The following is a 15,747-nucleotide window of genomic DNA, read 5'->3' as shown; positions in this document are numbered from 1 at the left end:
AAAGAATGTCCAGTGCTTTGGTATTAACTGATCTAAAAAATTCTGATTCATCAAAGCAAAAAGGTAACTCTGCAGACTTGAAATCAGAGACAAAGAGATTCAGAGTCAGCCCAACGCTTGCTGTAACAAGCTTTGGAAAAGCACTCATAAAACTTTTTTTACAGATCACTGCAGAAAGTTCTGCCAAATTTTGCAGTGTCTCGCTTCATATTTTCCATGATAGGAAGATTTCTGTAGGATGGAAATCATTATTTTCCGTAAGACATTAAAAAAGAACAAGCTATCAATGATAACAGAATGCGGATAAAAAAACCCCAATGACTAGGTGTTATTCCCTAAAAATACAGTGGCAGATGATAAGAGCAGCATTTTTTGTTTCAAATTAATTTAATTAGGGCCTGATGTACAGTCGTTGAAACAAGCCATGTATTCTTTGACTTCAGCTAGAGCTGAAAATGGCTGTCCATTTTGAAGACTAGATCTCCGAGATCTGGGACTATTAAAAGCTCAGTTGCTGATTTGCACATACAGGTTTCATGACAGCAGTGAGATTTTTGTCATTTGCCAAAGAGTGAATGTCAAAAATCAGTACGAGTAAATCCCCAGCCTCTTCTGACACTTGTAAACCCTTTTGTGTGCAATATTTCTTTAGCTTAGGCTACATGTAGAAGAAAAATGTAAAAAGGATACAGAAATGTATAACTGTGTATGTTTTAATTGTCAGCACCATACAAAGATACCATTGATTGGACTTAATCTTGCAGACTTGACTATTGCAGATCTAACATAAGCTACAAGAGTCCATCAAAGCATACCAAGGAAGTGAGGATTACTTGTGGTTTTGCTGTTGTGTACAAACCACGAAATGAAGAAATCACATGAAATCATCTCATTTCAGTGGTCACATATTTATATGTGTTCAACTCACATTTTCACTATAAGACCTCATATATTGAAAGGAAACTAGGATTTTACACTTTAAAACAGATTTCTAAGTGGATGGCCTTGCTGCATGTTTGCATCTTTCTCCCTTTCCTTTCCATCATTCATACCAAAATGTTGTTTGTTGTAAGCCACATGACTGCCTGCCTGTAAGTGCTTTAAATAATCTTGTTATAAAACCCAAACAAACTACTTCAGATTTACTTGCAGCCACGAAGATGGAATTCCGTGTCCAGGAGGGCTCATGCCCTTTCGCAGCAGAACCATTAGACACAAAGCAACATGAATCTGGGAAAGACACTAAGACTGGTGAGCAACCTAAATACGATGCCTTAGTTCCACAGCCAGCAAAAACAGAGGCTATAGATAAAAAGGATTCACAGAGCAAAGACACCAAAAAAATGCCTTCACCTCTATCAGAACAGCTCTTGGAAACCGATTCACAAAAGAAAGGGGAAGCCAGTTTTGCAGAACCTGGTGTCAAGCCTCCTGCTTCTCAAGAACAAAAGGACTTGTCATTTGAACTGCCTAAAGGGAGCAAAACAGAAGAAAGGACTGCAGATGTGCCCTCACCATCCAACCAACCTATGTCTATGACATTTAAAGATGATCTTAAAGATGTCCGAGATCATGCCATCAGCCATGGTGAAAGTTCTCTATTGCTATCAGAATTCAAGGCAGAAGGAGTCAAAAGTGAACTTCCTTCAGGTCTGTCTCCTGCTATCCCCCAGGAGCTTCCACTTGAAGACAGTTCCAAAACAAAACAAGAACCCACAGACCAACTGTTTGCCAAAGATCTCACTAAAGACAGGACACTAGCTCTGCAGGAAATCTCAGCAGTAACTGTAGACGGCCTGAAAACGCCAAGCACCCAGAAAATCCCTGCATGGGGGGAGGAAAAGGACATGACCAAGGATGAGAGTGATGAGGAAGAAAGGTATGACTTCTATGATAAAGGGGATGCTCGAGCATTAGATGGTGGTAAATTGACCACAGAACCTGAAGTTAAGGCCCTTTTCCTAGACAAAGCAGACTTTCAAAAGGCTGGTGAAGCTAAAAAGTCACCTGATATTCTCACAGCAGAAAAAGAAATGGACCAAAGTGGACTCCTAGCAACAGTAGACATGAAAAAGGAAGTGCAGCCAAGCACACAGGTACTCCCAGCCAAGTTAGGCCATGAACTGACCCTTGAGAGAACAGAGCACCCTGATAGCACTCAGCTATCCAGAATAACAGAGAGAGCCCCTAAGGCACCAAGTTTAACCACTGACAAGACTCTTACTATGGAAGCTTCTCAAGAGAAAGATGTTAAAAAAGATAAGACAAGTGTTTCAGCTCCTCAAACCAAAGAAGAGGAGGATAGATCAGGAATGTCTAAGTACTTTGAAACCTCTGCTTTGAAAGAGGAAGCCTTCAAAGCAGATGCTCTGAAACAAGGCAGTGATTACTATGAGCTAAGTGACACTAAAGAGAGTGTCTATGAGCCTTATCAGACAGATCGTCTAATACCTGAAGACAAAGAAGAAGAGGAGGAAGAATTGCATACAGAACTGGATCAGCAGCAGAGTGTGCCTGCTCATGAAATAGGGTACAGTACCCTGGCTCAGAGCTTTACACCAGACAAGTCAGAAGAACCAAATTCCCCAACAGAACGAATGTTCACAATTGACCCTAAAGTCTATGGGGATAAGAGAGAACTCCACAGTAAAAATAAAGATGACCTAACTCTGAGTAGGAGCATGGGACTTGGGGGCAGATCCGCAATTGAACAGAGAAGTATGTCTATTAACTTGCCCATGTCCTGCCTGGATTCCATAGCTTTAGGATTTAGCTTCGGTCGTGCACATGATCTTTCTCCCCTTGCATCAGATATTTTAACTAACACTAGTGGCAGTATGGATGAAGGTGATGACTACTTGCCAGCAACCACACCAGCACTGGAGAAGGCTCCCTGTTTCCCTATTGATAGTAGAGAGGAAGATGAGCATATTGAAGAAGAAAAAGCAATGGCAGAAGAAAAAGTCCAGCCTGAGACTGTGGCTGAATCACCTTTCCTGGCCAAAGATTATTACAAAAATGGGGCTGTCCTGGCTCCTGACCTGCCCGAAATGTTAGATTTAGCAGGGACAAGATCTAGATTAGCCTCCGTGAGTGCAGATGCTGAGATGGCACAGAAGAAATCAGTCTCTTCTGACACTATTGTAGAAGACAGCAGCACAGCCCTGCCCCCTGTGACAGATGAAAATCACGTGACTCTCAAAGCTGAAAGTCAGCTAGAAGACTTGGGCTACTGTGTTTTCAATAAGTACACAGTCCCACTCCCTTCTCCAGTTCAGGACAGTGAGAATTTGACGAGTGAAACCTGTCCCTTTTACGAAGGCACAGATGAGAAACTGAGACGTGGCTTAGCTCCTGACCTGTCTCTGATAGAAGTGAAACTGGCAGCAGCTGAAAAATCCAAAGAATTCCTCAGTGAAAAAGACTTAGGTCAGCATGCCACTGGTGAGTCTGTTCTGGCGAGGGACTTTGAGCAGGAGAAAAGAGAGAAGCTGGATACTGTGCTAGAAAAAAATGAAGATCATCTTGACTCTAGAGAGGTCTGTCTCATTAAAGGTGTGGAGCCAGAGAAGACAAGACCTGAGTCAATCTTAGAAATGAAAGAGGAAAGTGTGGCTGATAAAGTTCTTGTAACTGGTGATACCATGTATGACAGAATATCAGCTTCCAAGACAGCAGTAGAAAAAGGTACTGTTTCTTTGTCAATAGAGAAGGAGGAGAAGATTCTTAGTGTTGTTCCTGAGTTGGCTGAGGTAGAAGCTCCAATTAAACCAGATTACAATGCTATAAAGCATGATATGGAAGTGGCTGCAATGAGAGCTGACCAAGAGTATCAGAGTCAGTTAGAAGCTAAGATTAGTGAGGTTGCTTCTCTCCCTTCAGGGAAGGACAAAGCCTCTGTTAAAAGAGCAGAGCCTGAACCTAAAGATACTCAACAGAAAGATCAGACCATCTTGTCCAGAGAAGCAAAGGATGCAGATGTACTTTCCAAGATCGAGCCTAGTTACATGAAGGACAGCAGCAAACTGTCAGAAACAGAAATTAAAGAAAAAGTAACTAAGCCCGATCTGGTACATCAAGAGGCAGTTGATAAAGAAGAATCTTACGAATCTAGTGGAGAGCATGACCAAGGCCAAGAAAGTTTGAATGGAGAATCCTTGAAACCAGAGGATATCAAAGCAGAACCTGCAAAGCGTCCTGTATCTGATGAAGAGCTGCCTGCACAGTTACCATCAAAGGAGCCTTCTGTGGAGCTCCTCCTTCCAAAAGCTGAGCCTCTCCAGGAAGAGCCTGCTGAGATTCAGATGGAGAGCATACCACAGCCTGCAGAAGAAAGTGAAAAGACTCCTGATACAGCTGTGAAACCTATGGAAGTCCAAAATCTGCTGCCATGTGAAGTGACAGCTGGGGCTTCAAAACAGGAAGAACATGAGGAAGAAGAGGTAGAAGTAGGGCTAGAAGAAATCAAAGAAGATAAACAGCATCTCATATCAGAAATGCCCCCAGAAATAGACTTTGGGAAACCTACTACTGAAGAAATGCTAGCCAAGGGTAGCCCAGAAGCACTGCCTGAACTGAAAGGCATTATTGAATCAGTGGTGACAGTAGAGGATGACTTTATCACAGTGGTCCAGACAACAGTTGATGAGGGCGAATCTGCTTCTCACAGTGTGCGCTTTGCTGCTACTCAGCAGGAAGACATTGAAACAGGGGACTCCCACGCTGAAGAGGAGCTGGAGGCTGAGGAAGTGGCAGACATTCAAGTTGAGCCCAAGGAGGGCTCCCCAGAAGCTCCTGCTTCACCCCAGAGAGAAGAAATCCTGCTCACTGACTACAAGACAGAGACGTGTGATGATTACAAAGATGAAACAACAATTGATGACTCCGTCATGGACACAGACAGTCTCTGGGCAGATACTCAAGGTGTGCATTATCCTTTCTGTTTTGTCTGTTAAATACTTTTGCTTTCAAATCATAATGATCAAAAAGCAAGATTATTACAGTTATAATAGTAATCTCAGCATGTTTCAGAAAAATGGTAAAATAGTCTGCCTTTTTCTATTAATGTCTACTCTGTCTTCAACTATTTTTCCCTGCTCCACCTCAGTATTGTTAACATTTGTTACTAATCTTTTGTTTCTTGTTATAATTTCCTCTGATCCTACAGATGATGATAGGAGCATCATGACTGAACAGTTAGAGACTGTTCCTAAAGAGGAGAAGGCAGAGAGAGAATTGCGAAGATCATCTCTCGATAAGCATAAAAAAGAGAAACCTTTTAAAACTGGGAGAGGCAGGATTTCTACTCCTGAAAGGAAAATAGCTAAAAAGGAACCTAGCACACTCTCCAGAGATGAAGTGAGAAGGAAAAAAGGTTCATTTAACACTCCCTATTACAATATATATATATTTATTTATTTACTTTTTTACTGTTGTACAGTACTATCTGGTTAGTCTGTTGTAGAAGATGTGCACCGTAACCATATTAGTGGTGGTGCTTTCTCATGAGATAGTGTACAACTCTATGAAAAGCCATGTGCAAGGCTCACTGCTCCACCGGCCCCATTTCACTGTAGGCATCCCCACTGACCACTGGGTGGCACACCTGACGTTAATGCACCAGTGGTCCCCCCTTTTCCTACTTAGGCTTTGTTCACCCCGGTAGAAGCAACGTGTTGGGTTGGAGTGGTGGAGCAGTGGGCCTGCCACTTGATGTATTGTCATGAAACTGTTTGCTGGGTTCTTTTCCTGATTCTATGTTTTTGTGTTTTTTGTCCATAGCAGTGTATAAGAAAGCTGAACTTGCTAAAAAAACTGAGGTTCAGACCCACTCTCCTTCCAGGAAAATCATTTTAAAACCTGCTATCAAATATACTAGACCAACTCATCTCTCCTGTGTTAAACGGAAGCAGACAGGTGACTGCGTTCTGTTCAGTTATGCAATGTGGCTGGCAAACATAGACATTTTTGTTTTTGTAACTCTCATGGCTATAGCAGCTTCTCTATTTTTTATTTCTTCCTCCAAGAATATCAATCTTCACAAATAGTATTGCTTTTTTTTTTTTTTTTTTTGTGGCTTGTATCATTTTTCTTCTTTCTTTCCTGGTTTTGGTTTCTTTCTTTACTGGAGGTCATGATCATGTATGCTTGTCATTGCTTGGACCTCCAAGTGCTGTGGTTGTAACTTGGCATCGTGCTTATAGTGTGGTGTTGTAGGAATCCCTACTCATCATTTTGTTCTTTTTTTTTAATTATGCTTTTTTTTTCTGGTGGGAAAATGTTGACAGCTTCAACCATGGGACGCATTTCCATTACTTTGCTCTTTTACTCTCATGCATAATAAGAAGTGTTTCAGAGTTATATTTTGTTGATTGATGATATCTATATTGACACTTCCCAATCTGTCACTGATGTTTCTGCTGTACAGTCAAAATCCACAGGGAGAATCCAGCCACATGCAGCGTGAAGCTGAGAGAGAAGAAATCTGGGCTCACACTACGAATGCATTCCAAGCACAAATCTTAATATTTGGTAGAGGAAGATGAAAGGATGAAACAAATGATTCCTGTTCCAGCTTGATAGGTGTATCATTATTTAGCAAACCAAAAAGAATATTTTCAGCACTTTCATCATATTATTCATTGTTACTGTGAGTTCAGGGTGGAAAGATGAACATCTTGACTTTTTTGGTGATCTTAAAGAAATTGTTAAAAGAGGCGAGGTTTTCTGTCATGTAACACAGCCGCATGCTGCAGTGCAGTTATTCAAGAGTGTAACCAGGGCTACTAAGAGAAGAACCATGCACAGCAATGTAGAACTACATAAGCCTCTTCTCATAGCTTAGAAATGAAGAACAGGATTACCCATCCTGTAGTTACACAGTGCAGTACCAAAAGTGTTCTTCCTAAGAAGTCATTCCCATTCAGTTTTGTACCAGTGAGTCTCTCCTGTTCCAAATTCAGATCAGTCTCAAGATACTTATGGAAGGGCACCTTTAATGTCATGCCTCAACTGTAGGAAGTTTGTACTGTCTCCTGATTGTATTCCATTAGGAAAACAGAACTAAATCTTCAGTCCCATCACCTTGCTCCTCTGGTCCTTTTACTTCCTCTTGCTTCCACCATGAGAAATGAAGCCAGGGAAGGAAAGGCTGATCCAGTCCCCTCTGTGCTGCTATGATGACTCCTCCTCAGTTTGCAGTCTCTAGGCTGTCCTAACTTGCACCTGGACCAGAAGTACTGAGGAGAGAGGAATCTTTAAAAAGCATTAGAACAATTCCTGTAGCTCCCTTTTACAGTTTGCTGAAGGACAGCTTGATCAGCTCAGAAGTTATGACCTATAATTCACATATTCTTTCAAAAGACCCAAGGAGTTCAGTAAGCTGTGGAAATGGGGGGAGGGGGGAAGCGTTGGCTCTGTAGTGTTCTCACCTTTGCCTGCCCTTTGCAGCCATGTCGTTGGTGCTGTCTTGCCTTCACTTTACCAGTAACTCCTCTGAACTCTTCTGGCCCATAGTGTCCTGCAGAGGCCTGAGTCACCCCAGTAGACTTGCATAAGGAATCTGCCTGGTGCCCTTAAACGTGTGCTGCCTGGCAACTGTCAGAGCTGCTTTTCTCTCACTCCAGTACATAGTGCAGCAGATATTTTAGTCAAAATGAAGAATGTAATAGAAAAATGAACTCCTGGTACATTTAAATACTGAGATAGAAAGCAACCAACAAGTGATGGACCCAGATTGAGCATAAAATCTTCAGTAATGAGAGCTGAACTTTGAGGCTTGGGCTCTAAAGAAGAAGAGCTTGAACTGCACCACAATGTGAACAATGTGAAAAATATCTTGTGTTTCACCAGCTCTTTTCAGGATCTGTAATTTTGAGGGACATTGTCTCTCTCCCACTATTATGTAAAATATAGCGCTGTTTCTTGAAGCCATTTTTAACTGTCACTGTGTCTATTTGGAATAGTCTTGTCAGCTTCAGTGATACCTGGCCAATGGTCCACCACCAAAAGTCCCTGAGCAGTGTAGTCTGTATAACTTTTGAGTTTATTGCAGTCAGTTAAAGCCTCCATGTTTCATTTACTGTGACTTTAAATTGGAACATATAAGTGCCTACAAAAAATACTTGCTCCTATTTTCTACACATTGGCCAGGGAAATGACATCTTTCCCATTTCCCCTCAACACAAGAAAAAAATCCCCATGTTACTGGTGAGCACTGGCAAATACTGGTAACTTACAGTGCCATATCCACAAGGGATATGCTTTTTAAGAGACTCACCTGGGCCATTTGAAAAAGAAACGTCATGGCCACCTCTGAGGAAAGGCTTGTAAAGTCTTTGCCTTGGCTGTTATAGGTTCATGAATGAAACCCCAATCTTGACTGGTGTTTTGTTAGTGGCTGTAAGATGCCACTGCAGTTGTGCCATCAGAGGAGTGTTTACAGTGGCAAGACTCAGACCATTACCTAGCTATAAGTAGGAGTCACTAAGTGATACACTTCTGTTCCTTGTCTTCAATTCTGGGGTTACCCCCTGAGGTAGAACACATTTGTTGTGTATTTAAACTGGCAGCAGTGCCTTTAGAGATGGTTTGTTCAGATGGAGAAGTTGTGGTGCTCTCAAGGTAAGTCCACACAAGCAGCACAGCTAGACTTTCCACTTCATAGTGGTGGCTGGTTAGGGCTCCATGCCAAGAGAAGGAGGAAGGATGCTATTTGTGATTATTTAGAAGAGATGCAAACCAGAACAAACCCAGCAGTAATAGATGCGGTAAAATTTGATGCAGAACTGTGCTGCACTCATCCCTCTTATGAATCCAGAACTGAAGTATGCAGTTACATTCTTTTCCTCCTCACAAGCTTTTTCCCCTACTCCTTCAATTTATTAAATAAGTATTTTATTAAGATGGCAGAACTAGAGTGGGAAGTGTGGCAGAAAACCAAGGGTCTCCTCACCATGCCTGGGAACAGCACAGAAAAGGAGAAAATGAATTGGCTCTGTCCTGTATGATGCATTAGGGTTGGGTTACAGTTGGAAGACAGTTGGGTTTACTGTCAGAAGGCTGTCACCTGTGATGACTGTCATGCCTCTACATTTACTAAGGACATCCTGGCACAGATGCCAAAAGATTTCACCTCTAGTTTTTGTGTGGCAGATCACTTCCTGAGCAGCAGTATTGGGGTGAAACTAATAACCTGCTTTCCAAAAAGCTGCTTCGTTCCAAAATTTTTCATAAGGGAGGGAACCCAAGTCAGTGAGCACAGTCTTACCTCAAACTGTGTTCTATCAAATAAACAAAATATTAAATTAACATACTTGAAATCACAGATAGGATTTGAATTGCCGAAGTCTGGGGCCTTAGTTGACCCATGGTACATGGACCTTGTTGATGCAACTAGGATAATAATTAAGCAGTGCAGCTCTTTTCCATGAGGAGGTTTACCTAACATTTTGAAAACTGGTGATTTTAGGGTCTCTCAACATTTTCATTTGTGGATTATTTAAAAGGAACCTGATTTTTAAAGGATACTCCTGAAAATCAGGTTGCAAAGGCATCTGATTGCCATTGCAACCAGAGCTTCTTACGCTTGTCAGTTATTTCTTGAACATTTTACTGTAGTTTCTAGACTTCAAGAAATATGGATACAAAACATTGAAATGTGCAGAGTACCATTTTATCTCAAGTATGATGAGTACAGGACATGTTTAAGGCAGGTACATTTCTGCATACAGTTCACTGAAAGTAATTCACGAAGTACTTGATTTGCACAGTGGTTTCAAGGCATTTAATTGTTCTAACAAGTGTATTAAGCTTATTATTATTGTTTTTAACTCTCAAGACTTTCTTTGGGTCTCTCAGCAGCAGGTGGTGAAACAAACCAGGCTCCTGGTGTATTTAAACAAGCAAAGGAAAAACTCTCAGTGAGTAAAATCATCTTATCATTCATCTTTATAATCTCCTTTGTCCTTATTTCAGATCTTTTTGTGTTAATTCAGTAATTGTGTGTTCCATTTAAAACGTGTGTTCCATTTAAAATGTGTGTTCCATTTAAAACTTGTGTTCCAGTTAGCATTTGTTTGCCATATTCATTATTCATTTTAAAGAGTAATTAAAACCACCTTTCCTGAATAACCTGAATTACAGTCCCAAGTGGTAGGTGATGACAGTTTGCAGATTCATAGGGGCACACAGGCTGCACACAGTTGTCATCCTGGGATGAACTGTGTAACTTGGCCCTTTCTGCAGCATCCGATTCATACAGCCACCTTGCTCAGTTGCTACATAGGCAGAAATCCTCCCCCAGGACTCACTGGGTGTATGATGCACTGTTTCGTAGCCATGCATTCTGCAGAGCTCTTGCCTGTACTGGGCAGTAGCATTTTATATGCGATTAAATGCTTTTTGAATGGCCATCTCCTGGACTGCTGATTTCTGCCAGTGATTCAACCTAACAGTTACATATCCTGCCTTAAGCTGCTCTTCAGCCTGTTCTGCTCCCTCTGTCTGGCTTTCTTCTGCTGTTTCCTTCAGCAAATACTGCAGCGTTCAAACTCTGTTCCCACGCTGAACCTACACTCCTCCTGTCCCATCACTCAAGAAACTAACCTCCTTTCACTATGCCCTATACAACTGGTTTTTACATGGCACTGATACATGCTAATACACATCCATAGCACTGACAGCACTGTGCCATCGTTAGCCAGCATTAACAATTAAATAGTTCCTTAGGATCCCTCTAAATTTCCTCATGTATTCCACGGCTGATTTATTTCAACCAGATAGTCAATTCTTTGATGAACAAAAAGATCAGCCTCATGAAGTGCTACACATAGTTTATGACTCATAAGAAATTTTTAATGATGATAGCAGCATAACTGATTGGAGGCTTTGGAGGAGGCTGTGAAATTTAGACCTGGATTCAGCCATGGATTCTGGGATTTCATGTGGGTTTTCAGGTCTGACTCATTTCAGCTCATAACTGGAAAACTGCTAGAGGTTTTTTACTAGTACAGTAAGAAATACCTAGACAGGTTTCTGGTCTGAATCAACAGTATGGTTTATTACTGTCTTTTCTTAAAGGATGATCAATTCACAAGAGAAGTCAATACTAGCTCATTTTTAGAGTCATCTGTGTTCATGGAGTACCCCAAATATAAGTTGCAAGGTCCTTCTCTGAAATTATCTGCTTGCTACAGATTATCTGCTGTCCCCTTAACTTACAGCAAAGATCAGCTATAGCAGTGTCCCCTGCTTACTTTCCCTCCCTCTTGCTTCGCTTCTCTGATTGCTACAGTTAGCAACCCTTAGGCATTTTCTATTCTGTGCCTTGGCTTCACCTCTGCTTTTATAAAGACCTCTCTTTTTGTTGTATTTCTTCCTGATTTTCAGCTTTTATGTCCTTCACATGCAGCTTTTTCCTCTCCACTGGATAAGGCTAGATTATCCAACCCAGTCAGTTTTGTTACCTATCTTCAAACCACAAGTTTATGTGTTGCTTTGCAGAACAAGTTCAGAAAGGCTGAGCAGTTCCATCTGCTGGAAGGAGCTGTGTACCTGTGGTAGTGAGATGCTGAGAACATCAGTCATGTTAGGAACACCTCTGAAATAAAGTGAGGTTTCTGCATCCCAACTCGAGTAATTCCTGAGTCTTAGAGTTATATAGATGTGTCCTGTGGACAGCTAGCCCTTCCAGCAACATGAATTGTAACAAAGATCTAAGGTAATGTATTGCTAACAGTAAGAACAGTTTTCTGGGTAAAGGACAGGAAGGGATTGAGGCATTTGGTTTCTTTACTTGCTCTACCAGCCTTCACCATGTCACTGAAATCCGTTTGGGCAAGATTCTGCTTCTGTTGCTGATGCTAAGAAGTGACTTGCTTCCTAAATAACACTGAGGGCATCTAGACTGTGATAATCTTCGAGCAGTGTGTTAGCTCAAGATCATGCCTTTCTCCCAGCTGTTCCATCGAAAGATCTCAGTCTTGTCCATCTCTAGCATCCACATTAGATGCACATATTCATGGAGGTCACTGTGTACAGTTTGAGTGAAGAGGACAAGGTCTCTACATCATGTGTAGGATATTAATCTGTAAAAGCTTTCCAGTCTTGTTAGGGGAAACATTTGCATGACCCACAAGTTAAAAAAGGCAAAAAACACTGAGTGAACATTTGGGCCTAGAACTGTGTGTACTTCATTATAGCTCAAGTTCAGAAAAGCAGGAGAAAGGTGTTTGCAGAATGTCTGCTTCCTGAGGCCACCCAACATAGATACTCTGCTTCCAGAAATTCAGCATCAGTAACCACCCTAGTGGGTTTGTAAATATGGCCCAAAGTTTCACAAGTGGATGGGACCCATAAATTGAGCTGTGACAAATCAAAGTCTGGAGAGGCCTTTGATGTGACAGAAACACACATTGTGCAGTTTCTGTGTAAAATAATTTTTCAATGACTTTATTCTGTTTATTCCCAGGTAGTGAAATGAGTATTAACAGAAATAGGCATAAGTATGTTGCAGAAGTCATTCTAGGAATATATTCTTGCTAGTGAAGTACTTCCGTCCTTTGAACTAATTTCTTGCTTTGCTACTTGGTATGGATGATGATATCCAACAGAAGTCATCTCAGCTGTTGTAGGACAGGAATGGTTTATTACACAGTTCTGCAGCTTTTAATTATATTGATGATATCATGGATGACATGGAGCACACCAGCCTCAGATTTCTGTGGGCTGGGTATGCAGCCGAAGCCAGATGCCTGTCAGGGTTGGATAACCCGTTCTTTTCTCATTTTCTAATAAACACAACTTGAGAAGTAACTCATACACCTTTTCTGAGCATTGAGAAAGTCTAGGTGTCTGACTTTGCTTAAATGCCAGATTTTTCATGGTTAAAGTTCTGTACCAAATCCTGTAATTACAGACCTGTTAGGACTGCTCCTGTTTGTATCTTTGTATCTAGTGTGAATACAGATTGAATCAGGACTACATTGCCAAGGGGTGCATTAGGGATTTTGTGTGTACACACAAGAAGCAATGCTGTCATGTCCTTCTGCCAGTGTGGGAATACTGCTGTAACTTTGCTTTTAAGATTCCCACAATTTTATTCTTGACTGTAGCCTGGAGGGATAGATTTCAAAAGTGCAGCTGGGTTTTAAAGGCCTAGGATCTCTTGGTGCTCCTGTAGTTTTGCACTTGTTTCTAATGCAGACAACCAGCAGCTGTACCAGCGAAATGCCATATATGGCACCAGTTTTGTTCTAGGAAGAGAAGACAAATACAGAATTTGCAGAAAAAAGTACGTCCTAGAATCAGTAACTGTACAGCCCTCGATGATTTCAGTCCAACAACACAGAACTGAAAGTTGCATGCATGTCAGAACTGCATAGACACTATTACCAAACACAAGGAAAGTATTCATTCATAGCTTGGGCTATGGTGGTGGTTTGTTTTTCTTTTTTTTTTTTTTTTTTTGCTCCATGTTGCATGTATTTTCTTTTTGTCCAGCTTCATGTTGTATTTTCTTTTGTTTGTTTTCTCATGACTAGACTGCCTCTTTGTCAAAGATTCCTGCCTCAAAGTCTAGAGCAAAGTCATTGCTCCCACCAAGACCCAGCTCAGCTTGCTCCTTAACTACTAAAAGGGCCACTTTTCTTGATACAGACAGTTGTTACGTACGGCCTTCCTCAGCAGGCCCAAGAGACTGCTTGCCCTACTCAAAATCAGATACTAAGGTAAGGTAGCAGAGTTGGTACAGAGAGTTAGCTTGGAGATGCATAGATGAACCCCATGGATCACATTCTCTACCCACTGAATCTGAGTAATTCTTTGCAAAGCTTAGTGAGATTACTTACATCCAGTGGCACGAGAATTGATTATTAGGCTACAAGACTTGTGCTACAAAATGGATAAAACTGAAGGAGATTTTCCAGAGGAAACATAAGTGAAATAAATTACAGAAGAAGAACATATCTTCTTTCTATTGATTATATGGATCTGCTTCTGCTGAGAAGTTGCACCCATTTGCATGTGGGTAAGTGGCAAAGAACAGCAGTATTAAAGTGCCCTCCCAGTTTAAAACAATTTAACTTTCAATCAGTTGATATTCTCTGAAAACAAATTCAGTCCCCAGTGTAGGAGGGTACAGTTCTAATCACCAGCAGTAAGGGCAGAAGCCAAGTGCTCTAGGATCCAAGTCTGGTCTATGTGTGGGACCATGCTGAAGAAGTTGCAGTTGAAAGAGATGTTTGGCAGTCCATCCTAGCTTCTTCATGTTTACATTTCACTTGTGTTTCACATCTGCTTGAGGCTGAGTTGATGACTGTCCCCACTGAAAAACTGTTTTCACTCTTCATTTCCATTTTTCTGTGCTAACACTATGCTTGGTGTGTCTTATACTGTTTGGGACCATCATCATATTTGTTTATCTGCTTATGCAAGGCTGTCTTTGGCCGTGTGTCCCATAGATTCAGAAATATTCTAACATACATGTCCACTGCTCTAACCATAATAAAATAAGTATGGAAGGAAATAAGACACCAGGATTAATAATCCTGAATCAAAAAAAATAAGCTGTAGCTAAAATTTGTTCTCCAAAAGAAAAGTGCAAGGTACAGTTGAAGAATGCAAAAAATCACACCTCTGTGGGGTCTATTCTGGGCACCAGTACTGCAGTTACTTTGCAGGTGAATTCATGTAAGAATTCCACACCTGAGCTCCAGAGAGTAAATTCTTTAACTTCAACTTGCAGTAAAATAACCCCTTGTTTCTTACTAAGAAACAAATGTGGAATCCATTCATTCATATCTAAGAGTATCTGTGTTAAGTATATCAGATTACTGGTGTTTTGATGCAGTAAACAAGCACTAGGGAGATATGCAGAGCATGGGAGCTAGCTGGATCCCCACAGGTTCCTGTGTGAGTGGTAAGCTGGGCCTGTAGGATGAGGTTTCCCCTTCTATATAGGTTAAGAGAAATCACAGCCTATTGATCTTTGAGTTTTGAAAACTAAGCCTTCCTTTTTTATGTTGCTACTACTAGGATGGAGTAAGCAAGAGTCCTGAAAAGCGTTCCTCTCTACCACGACCTTCCTCTATCCTTCCTGCTCGAAGAGGTGTATCAGGAGACCGAGACAGAGAGGAGAATTCTCTCTCCCTCACAGCTTCTCTCTCTTCAGTACGACGGACCACCCGTATGTTTTTTGCATATTAACCTTCTCCTACTGCTGTGGGTGTCTCCCATCCATGTTAGATGTGTCATACTGCTATAGCATCATGTGTCCTTGCCTTTTACACAGGGAGCAGGTCTGGGGTATGCTCTTGGAAATCAAGCCCCACAGACTGATTTTGTCCAGATACCAAGTGCTGAGCAGCATGGGCTTGAAAACAGGGACAGGATACACCCTTTCTGTCCTCTGCAATGCCCAGACCTGGGACTGCTGTTCAGACTGGTTGCTGATACCTGAAAGTGCCTTTGCAGGGAATTCAGAGCTGGGCAAGTGGCTTAAACCACAACAGCAAGATATTTAACACAGGGCATTTACAAAGTAAATTACAAGTAAAAAAAATGAGACAAACTTGAAGTAAGAAACTTAAAATATTCTGATGGATCTTGGGAAAGGGAACCTGGTAGTTACAGTCTTTAATTTGCTGTTTCACATAATGGTCTCCCTGCACCGTAATACTAGGGTAAACTCTCTGCTGGGAATTGAGATGTTGGCTATTGGAGTGACTCATGGGAGGAGGTTAGGATATT

General features: G+C 41.4%; 1 protein-coding gene across 41 annotated transcripts in view; it reads left to right on the top strand.

Moving 5' to 3' along the window:
• MAP2 (microtubule associated protein 2) overlaps positions 1-15,747 on the top strand; it is a 217,623-nt gene that overhangs the window by 181,794 nt on the left and 20,082 nt on the right. For 20 of the 41 annotated variants that reach the window (XM_061344295.1, XM_061344303.1, XM_061344440.1 and 17 more), the window contains 5 exons: positions 1,153-4,923; positions 5,168-5,374; positions 5,782-5,916; positions 9,859-9,920; positions 15,034-15,184. In XM_061344295.1, coding sequence (XP_061200279.1) covers positions 1,153-4,923; positions 5,168-5,374; positions 5,782-5,916; positions 9,859-9,920; positions 15,034-15,184 — 4,326 coding nt within the window. Of the gene's footprint in view, positions 1-1,140; positions 4,924-5,167; positions 5,375-5,781; positions 5,917-9,858; positions 9,921-15,033; positions 15,185-15,747 lie in introns of all 41 variants that reach the window. The other 21 variants (XM_061344572.1, XM_061344553.1, XM_061344511.1 and 18 more) reach the window with 7 other exon arrangements.

This window comes from Neopsephotus bourkii, unplaced genomic scaffold (genome assembly GCF_033783945.1).
Source record: "Neopsephotus bourkii isolate Nb327-2 ecotype Australia unplaced genomic scaffold, CSIRO-AGI_Nbou_v1 NB_31, whole genome shotgun sequence".
NCBI lineage: Eukaryota > Metazoa > Chordata > Aves > Psittaciformes > Psittacidae > Neopsephotus > Neopsephotus bourkii.
This window is presented reverse-complemented; position numbering and strand designations above follow the sequence as displayed.